Source organism: Scyliorhinus canicula, chromosome 2, assembly GCF_902713615.1.
Source record: "Scyliorhinus canicula chromosome 2, sScyCan1.1, whole genome shotgun sequence".
NCBI classification, from domain to species: Eukaryota; Metazoa; Chordata; class Chondrichthyes; order Carcharhiniformes; family Scyliorhinidae; genus Scyliorhinus; species Scyliorhinus canicula.
In genome coordinates this window covers 34,884,954-34,898,594 of record NC_052147.1, presented here as the reverse complement: position 1 = coordinate 34,898,594, position 13,641 = coordinate 34,884,954, and the positions used below count along the sequence as shown (strand labels likewise).

Genomic DNA, 13,641 nt, shown 5'->3' with positions numbered 1-13,641 from the left:
TCTTGACAGAAAGGGTACACCATGTTAAAGGAATAAAGGGCTAACAACTGCCTCTGCAGTGTGGTGAGCCTCCAAAAATTGATTTATCACCGCTGAAATTTTAAAATTACTATCTTATTTCCTTCTCTGGGGCAGCACGGTGGCCTAGTGGTTAGCACAACCGCCTCACGGAACTGAGGTCCCAGGTTCGATCCCGGCTCTGGGTCAATGTCTGTGTGGAGTTTGCACATTCTCCCCGTGTCTGCGTTGGTTTCGCCCTCACAACCCAAAAAATGTGCAGAGTAGGTGGATTGGCCACGCTAAATTGCCCCTTAATTGAAAAAAATAATTGGGTAATCTAAATTTTTTTTAAAAATTAAAAAAAAAAAAAAAAAATCCGGGGCCAATGCACCGTCGCCCCCCCCCCCCCCCCCCCCTCTGCACGCCACTGCATATATATGAGCTTCCCCACTAGTGGCCCACCCAGCTGGGGCTCATAATTATCTAGTATAAAGGCCGGCAGAGACAGGGACTGGCATGTTTGTGGTCCCGACTGGACTGATGCTGTGTGCATTGTAACATCAGTTTCCTTTGACCACAAATAAACTAACGTTTACTTGACTACTCTGCCTCCTGAGTCTTTATCCTTTCCTTGTGTTTTCTCTCTGCTTTCAAAAGAAGCTACACTATGGTTATGGCAGATGTAGTCGCCTGGGCAATTTTCTCTCAGCACTGTTGATATCAGAACTCTTAAATTAAGCTTTCAAATTGTCCTTTTAGCATTTCCTTTGCCATGATCGTGCACTCCAGACTTAAGCTCAATAGAAGATTTCCTTGAGTAAACGAGTATCAGGTATTCTGGTTACATGACCAGCCCATCTCAGTTGTGACCGTCTCAATATGGTGTGGATGCTTGGTGGTACGTGTACAGTGGTTGGCACTGCTGCCTCACAGGGCCAGGATCCGAGTTCAATTCCCACCTCGGGTCACTGTCTGTATGGAATTTGCATTTTCTCCCCACTCTGGCTCGGGTGGGTTTTCTCTAGGTGCTCCAGTTTCCTTCCACAGTCCAAAGACGTACAGGTTAGGTGGATTTGCCATTCTAAATTGCCCCTAAGTGTCCAAAGGTTAGGTGGGGCTATGGGGATAGGGAGGGAGATTGGACTTAAGTGGGATGCTCCTTCAGAGGGTCGGTGCAGACTCGATGGTCTGAATGGCCTCCTTCTGCATGTAGGGATTCTATGCCAGCTCAGGTGGGCACCTCAACAGCTTGTATTTTGCCCTGCTATCTGATCTTGAGAAGCTTCTGAAGACAGCTGAAGTAAAAATGGTTAAGCTTCTTGGCATCACACTGATTACATAGAATTTACAGTGCAGAAGGAGGCCATTCGGCCCATCGAGTCTGCACCGGCTGGAAAGAGCACCCTACCCAAGGTTAACACCTCCACCCTATCCCCATAACCCAGTAACCCCACCCAACACTAAGGGCAATTTTGGACACTAAGGGCAATTTAGCATGGCCAATCCACCTAACCTGCACATCTTTTTGGACTGTGGGAGGAAACTGGAGCACCCGGAGAAACCCACGCACACACGGGGAGGATGTGCAGACTCCACACAGATAGTGACCCAAGCCGGAATCGAACCTGGGACCCTGGAGCTGTGAAGCAATTGTGCTATCCACAATGCTACCGTGCTGCCCCTCTCTCAGTCCTTCTCTCACACGTGTACAACAGAGTAGGCGGGACTATTGCCGTATAGGTTTTCAGTTTGGGAAGCAAACTTGCCTCTCTTTGTTCCCAGACTGATGTTCAGAATCTTCAAAAGACTACACTTTGCCATGGCCATTCCTGTATGTGTCTCATCGTCAATAGAGACAGTTTGAGAGAGTGTGATGCCGAGATAAGTGAACCAATCCTCTGCTGACAGGCTCTGGTCATGGACGGAAACGCTAGCTTGAGATAGGACTCTTTTGCTGCAGACTTGCACATTACTTCAGTTTTCTTGTGCTGATCGTAACTTGTCTCATTCATTGGCAAACAAGCTTATGCTATGTTACATGTCAGCTCTGGACAGGCAGCTGAGTCATCGGAAATTGCTTCGTATGTCCTTAGAGACCTTGGTCTTTGCCTGGAGTCATCTCACATTGATCAGTTGCCCACCATGGCTCTTTGCAGGAGCAACTCAGCTAGTTCTGCTGCCCTGCCCTTTCCTCGAAGTTATGAAATATCTGATTTAAATCACCATCATGGAAAACATTGGAGAACATGGCAGAGAAAGACATTCTGAAGGTGTTGGCATGCAGGCCTGTTTAACTCAATTAGTGAAAATTTGCCATCATCGAGGACGCGCGTGGGCATGCTGTTATGGAACTGTTGAACCATTGTGATGAATTTCTCAGAACGAAACTGTTCCCCTTGAGAGAAAGATCAAGAACAGAGGACATCGATTTATTGGCAGGAGAACCGATAGTGACATGAGGAAAACCCTTTTTTAAGCCTGCGTGTAGTTGAGGCATGTTAAATCATGGTTTTCAAAAGGAACTTGCACAAACACCTGAAAGGAAAATTTGTACATGGCATCAAGGAAAGGGCAGGGCAGCAGAACTAGCCGTGTTGCTCGTACAAAGAGCCACAATGGCCCCTGTCATGTAATAATGTCTTAATTCAATGCTTTTCATTGACCATTTCTTTTTTGTGCACATGTAAATTTAGCCCCTCTACATTAATTACTTTTTTTTTACTTTAACTGATTAAAAGGTGCAAATTGCACCCTTCCATTGTCGGGGATGGGACAATTGGGCGCGGCCGTTTTGGCGCGGCCGTTTGGGCGCAGCCGTTTAGGCGCCATGGGACAATTGGGCGCAGCCAATTTGGCGCGGCCGTTTGGGCGCAGACGACAGAAATTCTTGTATTCAGAAAACTATTGTATTTGTTGTTGAAACATTCAATTTACTATTTTGAACTGTCAGTTGTGTCAATTTCAGCGGCCGGCTCACTTTGATCCGGAGAGGGAAGCTGCTCTCTCACTGAAACAATCAGCCGGCCGCTGAAATTGACACTGCCCACTGCTCTCTCCCTCCAATCCAACTTTTAAGTTTTAATGTTTCTGATTGGAGGGAGAGAGCAGCAGGCAGTGTCAATTTCAGCGGCCGGCTGATTTCAGTGAGAGCAGCTTCCCTCTCCGGATCAAAGTGAGCCGGCCGCTGAAATTTTAATTGGATCCACGATGGGGGTTTTAAATTTATTTTAAAATCTATGCTAGCGCTTCCCATTGTGAGTCTAGTTGGATTGGCGGGTGTTGGGGGCGAGAAGAGGGGGGGGCGGGTGTTGGGGGGGAGAAGAGGGGGGGGCGGGTGTTGGGGGGGAGAAGAGGGGGGGGCGGGTGTTGGGGGGGAGAAGAGGGGGGGCGGGTGTTGGGGGGGAGAAGAGGGGGGGGCGGGTGTTGGGGGGAGAAGAGGGGGGGCGGGTGTTGGGGGGGAGAAGAGGGGGGGGCGGGTGTTGGGGGGAGAAGAGGGGGGGGGCGGGTGTTGGGGGGGGAGAAGAGGGGTGGCGGGTGTTGGGGGGAGAAGAGGGGGGGCGGGTGTTGGGGGGAGAAGAGGGGGGGCGGGTGTTGGGGGGGAGAAGAGGGGGGGGCGGGTGTTGGGGGGAGAAGAGGGGGGGGCGGGTGTTGGGGGGGAGAAGAGGGGGGGGCGGGTGTTGGGGGGAGAAGAGGGGGGGCGGGTGTTGGGGGGGAGAAGAGGGGGGGGCGGGTGTTGGGGGGAGAAGAGGGGGGGGCGGGTGTTGGGGGGGAGAAGAGGGGTGGCGGGTGTTGGGGGGGAGAAGAGGGGTGGCGGGTGTTGGGGGGAGAAGAGGGGGGGGGGTGTTGGGGGGGAGAAGAGGGGGGGCGGGTGTTGGGGGGGAGAAGAGGGGGGGCGGGTGGTGGGGGGGGAGAAGAGGGGGGGCGGGGTGTTGGGGGGAGAAGAGTTGGGCGGGTGTGGGGGAGACCCCCTGGGGGTGTGGGGGAGAGAGGGTGGACCTGCGGGTGTTGGGGGAGAGAGGAGGGCCCTGCGGGTGTTGGGGGAGAGAGGGGGGCCCTGCCGGTGTTGGGGGACGGGGGAAGAGAGGGGGGGGAGAGGGGGGGGGGGGAGGGGGCGAGCCGGAGGGTGTGGGGAGGGGGCGAGCCGGAGGGTGTGGGGAGGGGGCGAGCCGGAGGGTGTGGGGGGAGAGGGGTCTAGTTGGAGGATGTGGGGGGAGAGGGGGCAAGCCGGAGGGAAAAAAAAGAAATTGACACTGCCGGCTGCTCTCTCCCTCCAATCAGAAACATTAAAACTTAAAAGTTGGATTGGAGGGAGAGAGCAGCAGGCAGTGTCAATTTCAGCGGCCGGCTGATTTCAGTGAGAGCAGCTTCCCTCTCCGGATCAAAGTGAGCCGGCCGCTGAAATTTTAATTGGATCCACGATGGGGGTTTTAAATTTATTTTAAAATCTATGCTAGCGCTTCCCATTGTGAGTCTACGGGGGTCTGACCTCTCCCCCCGCCCCCCGTAGACTCACAATGGGAAGTGCATGCATAGATTTTTAAATAAATTTAAAACACCCATCATGGATATCCACGGCTCCGATACAACGCGGGTGGCTGTCTTGGACCCCAACACCCGCGTTATAAAGGGGGACTACTGTATCATGTATGAGTAAGAACACTGGTTTTTAAACAAAATGTAACAAAGTTTGTGCGACTACTAAATTTGATGAACACACCTCCCTCATGTTGACGCCAAAACGTCCGGCGCCAAAACAGCCGGCGCCAAAACGGTTGGCGCCAAAACGGCCGCGCCAAAACGGCCGCGCCCAAATGGCTGCGCCAAAACGTACCTAACCCTCCATTGTCTCCTCATTTCCCCAACAATAACCACAGCTATGGTGTTTGCTGGCAAACTATTGACACAAATTGTGAAAACAGTAGTGGCGCAAAAGGAAAAAATACTGAGAATTATTCAAAATTAACTCCACACCTTTTAATTTTAGGTCGAAGCTGACATAAAAGAGAGCTAAAATCCTGACTGGGTATCTATTGAATGAGTTTGGAGGTTTTAACCATAGATTTGCCTGCTACAAATCTCATTTAATAACAGAATAATATTGCCTTTTCAGATAATGATTGTGTTCTGAAATCAACAATTTCTGTCCCTTAGAAACTACAGTAAGCATCTGGAATACCTGTTTTATGTATGGGATCCAGAATTATCCACCGAACAGTATGAAATTCTACAGATTCTTGAGGATGGGTTCAAAAAAGCAGAAGTGTATCGGGTATGTATTTGAGTTCAGTAAATTAACTAAAAACTTTAAAGTTTCAGGAATAAGATTGTGTGGACAAATGGTTGTTTGAAATATTTAATTCGCTGCCTCATATATAATGCAAGAATATAATTTTTCTTATGAGGGCGGGAGAGGGGGTGATGAGAAGAAGTAGAATAATGGCCAGCAACTTCCAAGCTTCAGGAAGCTGTAACTGGGGGTACCCTGAAGATGCAATACAGCCGCACAAAAGTTACAATGCAGAAAGAGGCTATTCAGCCCATCGTGTATGTGCTGGCAAAAATAGGAACTAGAATCTTTAATGCCCTGGAAGACCCACAATTCCCACTCTGGAAATCCCCAGGGAAAGATTGCTCAGCAATTACCCGGAAAGTTCAAACTTCTGTTGGGCAATTGTGCTGCAAACAGAAACATAGTATGATTTAAATCACAAACTTCGGATGGTTCTGACTGTATTGCAGTAACAGTTACTCAGGAAATGTTAGAATTAAAACCACCCCTAACTTCCCACAGAACTCACCCCAACCTACCCTGACCACTTGACTCCTCCTTCCCTGACCACGCTCTGACTGACCACTTGGCCCCCATCCCTCCACAACCACCTGACCCCAAGCTGCACACCCAACCCCCTTGACTGACCCACGCCCCAATTGACCGCCCAATCCCATCCCCCCACTGAGTACTTGATTCCCCCCCCAACCAACCACATAACCTCCCCTCGATTGACCTTACCCACTGATCTCACAACTCCCATCCCCCCACTCTGATTGGTGAAGGTATTGCCCTGAGGAATGAACCAGGGCATGGCTGTAGCTTGTTTTGTTTGGTTGAAAAATGTCACAATATGTGTACATGTTCTTTCTGTTTGCAAATGAGGGGGTTCTGTGTATTAATATGTGCATCTTCTAGCACAAGTAAGAGAACCACACTGCAAGCCTGACTGATATTCTTAAATTGGTTGCCAGTATAATCCTTAGCATGTTCAGGATTGTTGAGCAAATGTTTCCAATCGCAGAATCATATTTAATGTTGGACACTGTGTTTTGAGTATTACTGGCACAGATTGGTTGGGCGTGGTTAGTACGGTGTCCATTGAAAACAGCTGAAGGGACTTGCTGTTTGATACGATGTGCCAGTCTTTGGTAGGTACAGCCTACATACTGAGAATCATACCAGCACTGGAAATCATGTACCACATTACTCATTTCAGTGATAGACAGAACCTCCTTTTGGCTTGACGGCAGCATCCTGTTAGTGGCGAATACCAGTCATGTTGCTACTGCATTGTAGCAGTGTTAAATGGCTAGCTTCACCTGGTGCTCAAATTTTTTAGATACCTTACCCTTCCAGAGTAATCTGAGATAAACTGGGCACATTTCAGGACTGAATGTGGCAGCCTTGGGCCCACTCCTGAGTTTTTATTTAAGTAATTTTTAGTGCAATAATATTAATTGCATTCTAGAAAGAAGATGTTAGCACAATTGAATAAAACCATTTATTTCCAGAAGTCTGAAAAAAAACTCAGGCATTACTGTACACAAATTGAAAATGACCCAAAGATTTGTACACCGCATCATCCTCAAAAATGGAAGCGTTATCTGTCAAGCTCTGTCATGGTATCTTAATTGTCATTGTTAGTTCCGCAAAACAAGGATGACTTCTGCCAGGCTTTATGATTTATGTGTCCTCAGGTGAGTCAAGCCAAACCTGGAGCCACAGTTCTTTGGGCAGAGGAGAAAAGAGTTGTCGTAAGGAAGAGTGGGTCCTCGAGCCTCTGTTCTGCTTTATCTTGATTTTATTACTTCCACAGCAGAGTTTATGCAGTCAGTTTCTGACTGTGTTTCAGCTTGTTGGATGATGGGCTACCACATGGCATTCAAGTCTCACTGCCAAATAACCAGCGGTGACAACAACCGATTTTTAGACTAAAGCCATTGTCCTGTTTTGGAGGTCTCTGTTGTTGAAGGCCTGGTTGTGCAATTTTTGGACAGCTGCACTGACGCAGCTGATTTTGTGCTGGATCTCCTGTTTGATGGTGATGTTCCGAGACAGGGGAAGTAAATGACTTTTAAACTCTCCCCATCAATCACAATAGCTGATGATGTAGGTACTTGTCCAGGGTGGGGCTAGTGGAAGGTTTTGATCTTGCTAATGTTGAGTGAGAGGCCAACCCTTTAGAGTTGAAGAAGGTGGTCTGAGTATCATTTGCAATGGGGTCACAACTGCTCAGCTGTTGGCATATTGTTAGTTGTGGATATACACGGACATATGAATTAGGAGTAGACCATTCAACCACACAAGCCTGCTCCGCCATTCAATAAGATCATCGCTGATCTGACTGTGGCCTCAGTTCCATATTCCACTAACTCCAATAAGATTTGGCTCCCTTGCCTTTCAAGAATCTATTAGCCCTGCCTTAAAAATATTAATTGACTGCCTCCACTGCCGTCTGCGGAAGAGAGTTCCAAAGATTCACAACAAAATTTGTCTTATCTTCATCTTAAATGAGGACCCCTTGGGCGCGATTCTCCGACCCCACGCCGGGTGGGAGAATCGCAGGAGTGCCGGGCGATTTCTGCCACGCCGCCCTGGCACCCGCACGCAATTCTCCCACCCCACCAAAAAGGCGTGCCATGTTTTACGACAGGCCACTCGGAGAATCGCCGCTCACCATTTCTAACGGTCGAGCGGCGATTCTCTGGCCCAGATGGGCCGAGCGGCCTGCCCAATACGACCGGTTCACACCGGCACCAACCGCACCTGGTCGTTGCCAGCGTGAACATCGCGCGAACGCTGCGTGTGCGGCCTGTGGGGGGGAGGGAGGATCGAGCACTAGGGGGGTGCTCAGTGGGGGTCTGGCCCGCGAGCGGTGCCCACCGAACAGCCGGCCGGCGTCTCTAAAAGACACACTCTTTTTCCTCCGCCGCCCAGCAAGATCAATCCTCCATGTCTTGCGGGGCGCCTGAGGGGAGGACGGCAACCGCGCATGCGCGGGTTGGCACCGGCCAACCTGCGCATGTGTGGGTGACGTCATTTAAGCGCCGCCTGCCGAGTCATTTAGGCGGCGCCGCTTTTACGTGGGCGCCAAGGCCCGGCGCGCGAAATTGACGCGGCGCCGCTCCTAGCCCCCTGGGGGTTGGAGAATAGGGGGCGAGGAGTGGCCTCCGACGCTGGCGTGAAACACTCCGGTTTTCACTCCAGCATCGGCACTTCGGGCGCGATTCTCCGCTCCCCACGCCAGGTGGGAGAACCGCAGGAGGGCCGGGCGACTCACGACACGCCACCCTGGCTCCCCCCGCGATTCTCCCACCCCCGCTCGTAGAATCGCCGGTCGCCGTTTTTCACGGTGACCGGCGATTCTCCGGCCCGAGTGGGCCGAGCGGCCTGATGTTCCCGACCTGTTCACGCCGGCGGCAACCTCACCTGGTCGCTGCCGTAGTGAACATGGCGCCAAATCTTTGTTTGTTGCTTGTGGAGGACGGAGAGGGGAGTGTAGCACCACGGCCGTGCTTCGGGAGGGACTGGCCCCGCGATCAGGCCCGCCCATCGTCGGGCCAGCGTCTCCAAGCGACGCACTCTTTCCCCTCTGCCACCCCGCAAGATCAAGCCGCTCCGTCTTGCGGGGCAGCGGAGGGGAAGACGGCAACCACGCATGCGCGGGTTGGAGCCGGCAGCCGTCGTGACATCAGCCGCGCATGCGCGGGTTGGAGCCGGCCAACCTGCGCATGTGCGGCTGACGTCACTTAGGCGCCGCCGCCGCGTCATTCTCGGTGCGCCGCCTTGAGGCCCGGCGGCCGAGATTTACGGAGCACCGCTCCTGGCCCCCTTGGGGGGGGGGGGGGGGGAGATAGGGTGCGAGGAGCGGCCTCCGAAGCCGTCGTGAAACTCGACCAAGTTCACTACGGCCTTCCCGATGCCGCGCGGGAGCAGAGAATTCCGCCCTTAGTCTCCCGTTCGGTGAATCGTGCCCCTTATCTTTAAACTGTATCCCCTAGTTCTGATCTCTCCCATAAGGGGAAACATGCTTTCAACATCTGTCAAATCCCCTCAGGATCTTCTATGGTTCAATAAGATCACTTCTCAGCCTTCCAAACTCCAATGGATACAGACCCAGTCTGTGCAACCGTTCCTCTTAAGATAACACCGCCCCCCCCCCCCCCCCCCCAACCCCACGCCATCACAGGTATCAGCCGATCTGAACTACTAATGCATTCATATCTTTTCTTAAATAAGGTGACTAAAACTGTACATTGTATTCTAGATGTGGTCTCACCAATGCCCTTTGCCACTGCAGCAACACAAATTCTCCTTGCAATAAACACGTATATTCAATTTGCCTTGGAATAACTTGCAGTACCGGCATACTAACCTTTCCTGGTTCATATGTCCAGGTCCCTCTGTATCTCAGGAATTTGCAATCTCTCTCTCTTTAAATAATATTTTACTTTTCTATTCTTCCTGCTAAAGTGGACTAGTCCATGCCTTCACATTTTCCCATATTATAGACCATCTGCCACATACATATTATGTCCCTTTGCAGATTCCTTGGCTAGTTTTGTCCGGTCATTCCGGCTGGATGAATAAAACTGGAAACTCCATTGACAGTGGTGGGACCAGAAGATTCCATCATTAGCCAATGATAGGGCACCTCCACCGCTGCAAAACACTTGCTGAGAGGCATGGAATATCCCACCCAGTATGTCATATTAGCATCTTACTTTCCTACCTATCTTTGTGTCATCAACAAATTCAGCAGCCATACATTTGGTCCCTTCGTCAAAGTCATTTATATGAATTGTAAATAGTTGAGGTCCCTGAATAGCCCCCTGTGATACTCCACTCGTCACATATTGCCTACCTGAAAAAGACATATTTATCCCTACTTTCTTCCTCATATCTAATCAATCTTTTATCCATAGTGATATGTTAACCCCTGCAACATGAGTTCTTATTTTGCATAGTAACCTTAGATGTGGTGCTTACCAAATGACTTCTGGATACCTAAGTGCAGTACATCCACCAGTTCCCCTTTATCCATATTGCTTGTTACTTCCTCAAAGAACTCCAATAAATTAGTCAAACTTTTGATTTTCCTTTCACGAAACCATTTGACTCTGTTTGATTTGAATTGAGAATTTCTAAGTGCCCCTTTATAACCTTTTTAATAATAGATTGCAACAAATTCCCCACAACATATATTAAGCTAACTGGCCTGTATGTTTTTGCTTTCTGTCTCCTTCCTTTCTTGAATAGAGGAGTCACATTTGGTAGTTTCCAATCTGGAATGTTATTTGTATCATCTACAGTTAAGACAGATGCAAAATATCTATTCAGTTCATCCGCCATTTCCTTATTTTCCATTATTAATTCCCCAGACTCTCACTCTTGAGGACCAACGCTCACTTTGCTTACACTTTTTCTTTTAAATAACTAAAATCTCTTGCTATCTGTTTTTATATTTTGCACTAGCTTTCTCTCTTGTGCTCTGATTTCTTCCTCCTTATTAATCTTTTAGTCATTCTTTGTTGTTTATATTCTGTCCAACCTTCTGACCTGCCACTCAACATTGTGGAATTATTTTCTTTTTTTCAATTTATTTTGAATGCCACAGGCATTCCTTTTGCACTGTAGGGCTTCTATGATTCTATACACTTGGGAACCATTTCCATCTGGGTGCAATGTCCACTGTATCCCAAGGAAAACTTGGGATGGGCAATAAATGCTGTCCTGGCCAGTGATGCACATATTCTCTAAATGAATAAAAATGGTGGGCGAGATTCTCCGCAAATGCGGAGCGTCGTAAAGGCTGCCGTGAAACTGACCGTGTTTCACGGCAGCCTTCACGTCCGTTCCCGGGACCCGATTTCCCCCCCCCCCCAATCGGGGCTAGGAGCGGGACCCCGGGAATCACGGCGTCGCAGCCTTAATGACCGTCGTTAAGGCTGCGCGCCAAGGTGACGCGCGGCCGGCTCCAACCCGCGCATGCGCGGGTGAAGTCATCATGCCATTGACGGAACCCGCGCAAGCGAGGTTCCGCATTTCTCCACTGCCGCTCGACAAGATGTGGCGGCTTGATCTTGTCGGGCGGCGGAGGGGAAATAGTGCGTCCCTTTTGGACGCAGGCCCGACGATTGGTGGGCATCGATCGCGGGCCTGTCCCCTCCCGAGCACAACGGTGGTGCTCCCAGCCCAAACGGGCCTCTGGATGCCCCAAATGGGCATCCAGCACCCGTTTTTACGACGGCAGCAAGCAGGTGTGTTTGCCGCCGTGAAAAAACGGGCGTAAAGGCCCAGCCGCTCGGCCCATCGGCCGCGGAGAATCGCCGCTCGCCGTAAAAAACGGCGAGCGGCGATTCGTGTCATGGGTCGGGGCGAGGGGGGGGGGGGGGAGAATAGCGGGAGGGCGCAAAAAATGTCGGGAGACCCTCCCCCTATTCTCCCAACCGGCGTGGGGGGCGGAGAATCGCGCCCGGTACGTTTTCTAGAACAAGGTAATCACCTGAATTATGAACTGTTCTTTCTGCTTATAACGTCTAAAAGTGCACTATTCTCTTCAACTGTTCTTTCCTTGGGTGTGATGGTGTGAATGAGTGCTTATAGCATTAGATTTTGGGGTTAGCAAAAACTTGCTGCTGGTTATTCAAATTATCTCCATGCAAAGTGGTTAAAAATATTCCCAATACTTCCTATCAAAAGCTTACTGATTATGGACAGTCGGGATAGGAACATAGATTTCATCAGCTCTCTCCCACCCAGTCCATAACACACATAAATACTGTGGCTACAAAAGCAGGTCAGAGGCAAGGAATTCTGTGGCAAGTAATCCACCTCTTAAGTCCCCATGGCCCATCCGCCATCTGCAATATACAAGTCACGTCTAACAGAAAAGTCTCCGAGATGAGTGTGGCTCCAATGACACAAGAGCTTGGTACCATCCATGACAAAACAGCCTGCTTAATTGGTACCCCATCCACCATCTTCAAGATTCACTTCCTCCACCACCGATGGACAGTGGCAGCAGTGCGTCTCATCTACAAGATGCACTGCAGCAACTCATCAAGGCTCCTTTAGCAACACCTTCCACTGCCTAGAAGAACAAAGACAGCAGAGGCTTGGAGACAGCATAATTTGCCAGTTCCCCTCCCAGCCGCACACCATCCTGTCTTGGAACTATATTGTCACTACTACTTCACAGTTGCTGCACCAAACACCTGAGACTTTCTTCCTAGCAGCACTGTCGGTGCTACACCAGATGGACAGTAGTGGTTCAAGATGGCCATCATCTTTTCATGATGGACAATTAGGGATGGACAATAAATGGTGACCTTGTCAATGACACTCCCATCTCATGAAAGAAATTTTAAAACTTGCCCATCAGTGGCAATTATGGAGATGTGGGCCCTGCCTGTGGCCTAATAAAAGTCCCTAACCAGGAAATTAGGGCCTTTTTGTGCCACCACTCCAATTCAATGGGTGGTGGGAGAAGCCTGTGCCTAATATGTAGGTTTAACCCTGCTGATGAGTGGAGGAGAAGGGGAATGCCTTCCAATGCTGTGTCATTCGGAGCCCCCCCCCCCCCATAGTTTTGCCCTCTTGCCGTGTCCTGCTAAATGGCCCCTGACAAGATCATGGGCTTGACCTTAGTAGGCATCCATGGTTCCTCTTCCTTCCAGATCTCCTGCAATACTGGCAGTGGCCACTGATTCTTGTGTAGAACTGCTAGCGGACGATTGGTCTATGTGGTGGGACTCCTGCTTGGAGACGGATGGTTGCCCCAGTCATGCTAGTTAAATAATGAAAGTGAGGCAAACCAGCCAAGTAGTGGTTTGCTGCCCTTGATAATTATACTGTGGTGGGGGAAGCCTGCCCTCAGCATATAACCTAGCCCTGTGTTTTGCAGTTTATGCTTTGTACTTTTCCAGGTTTATTTTAGCATATTTAAAATAATTTAGGAGTGCTATTTGTTAATCATAGAAAATATAATATACTGTTAAAGCAGGTGGCTATTTTTGAATGAAATGCAGTAGTGATATCACTTTAATTTTTTAGGAGTTAATATTTAGGGGCGTCCGATTGCACTGTGGTTAGCACTGTTACTTCACTGCGCCAGGGACCCGGGTTCTATTCGCAGCTTGGGTCACTGTCTTTGTGGAGTCTGCCTGTGTCTGCGTGGGTTTCCTTCGGGTGTTCCGGTTTCCTCCCACAAGTCCTGAAAGACATGCTATTGGGTGAATTGGACATTCTGAATTCTCCCTCAGTGTGCCCGAACAGGCAGTGTGGCGACTAGGGGATTTCACAGTAACTTCATTGCAGTGTTAATGTAAACCTACTTGTGACACTAATAAAGATTATTATTATTTCAC

General features: G+C 49.8%; 1 protein-coding gene across 9 annotated transcripts in view; it reads left to right on the top strand.

The window, feature by feature from the left end:
* Positions 1–13,641, top strand: part of lrrc9 (leucine rich repeat containing 9) — a 276,603-nt gene that overhangs the window by 103,852 nt on the left and 159,110 nt on the right. For all 9 annotated transcript variants that reach the window (XR_005457781.1, XR_005457782.1, XM_038775862.1 and 6 more), the window contains one exon: positions 5,152–5,269. Coding sequence is in view for 7 of the 9 variants with exons in the window: in XM_038775862.1 (XP_038631790.1) it covers positions 5,152–5,269 (118 nt within the window). In the remaining 2 variants the exon portion in view is untranslated. The remainder of the gene's footprint in view (positions 1–5,151; positions 5,270–13,641) is intronic.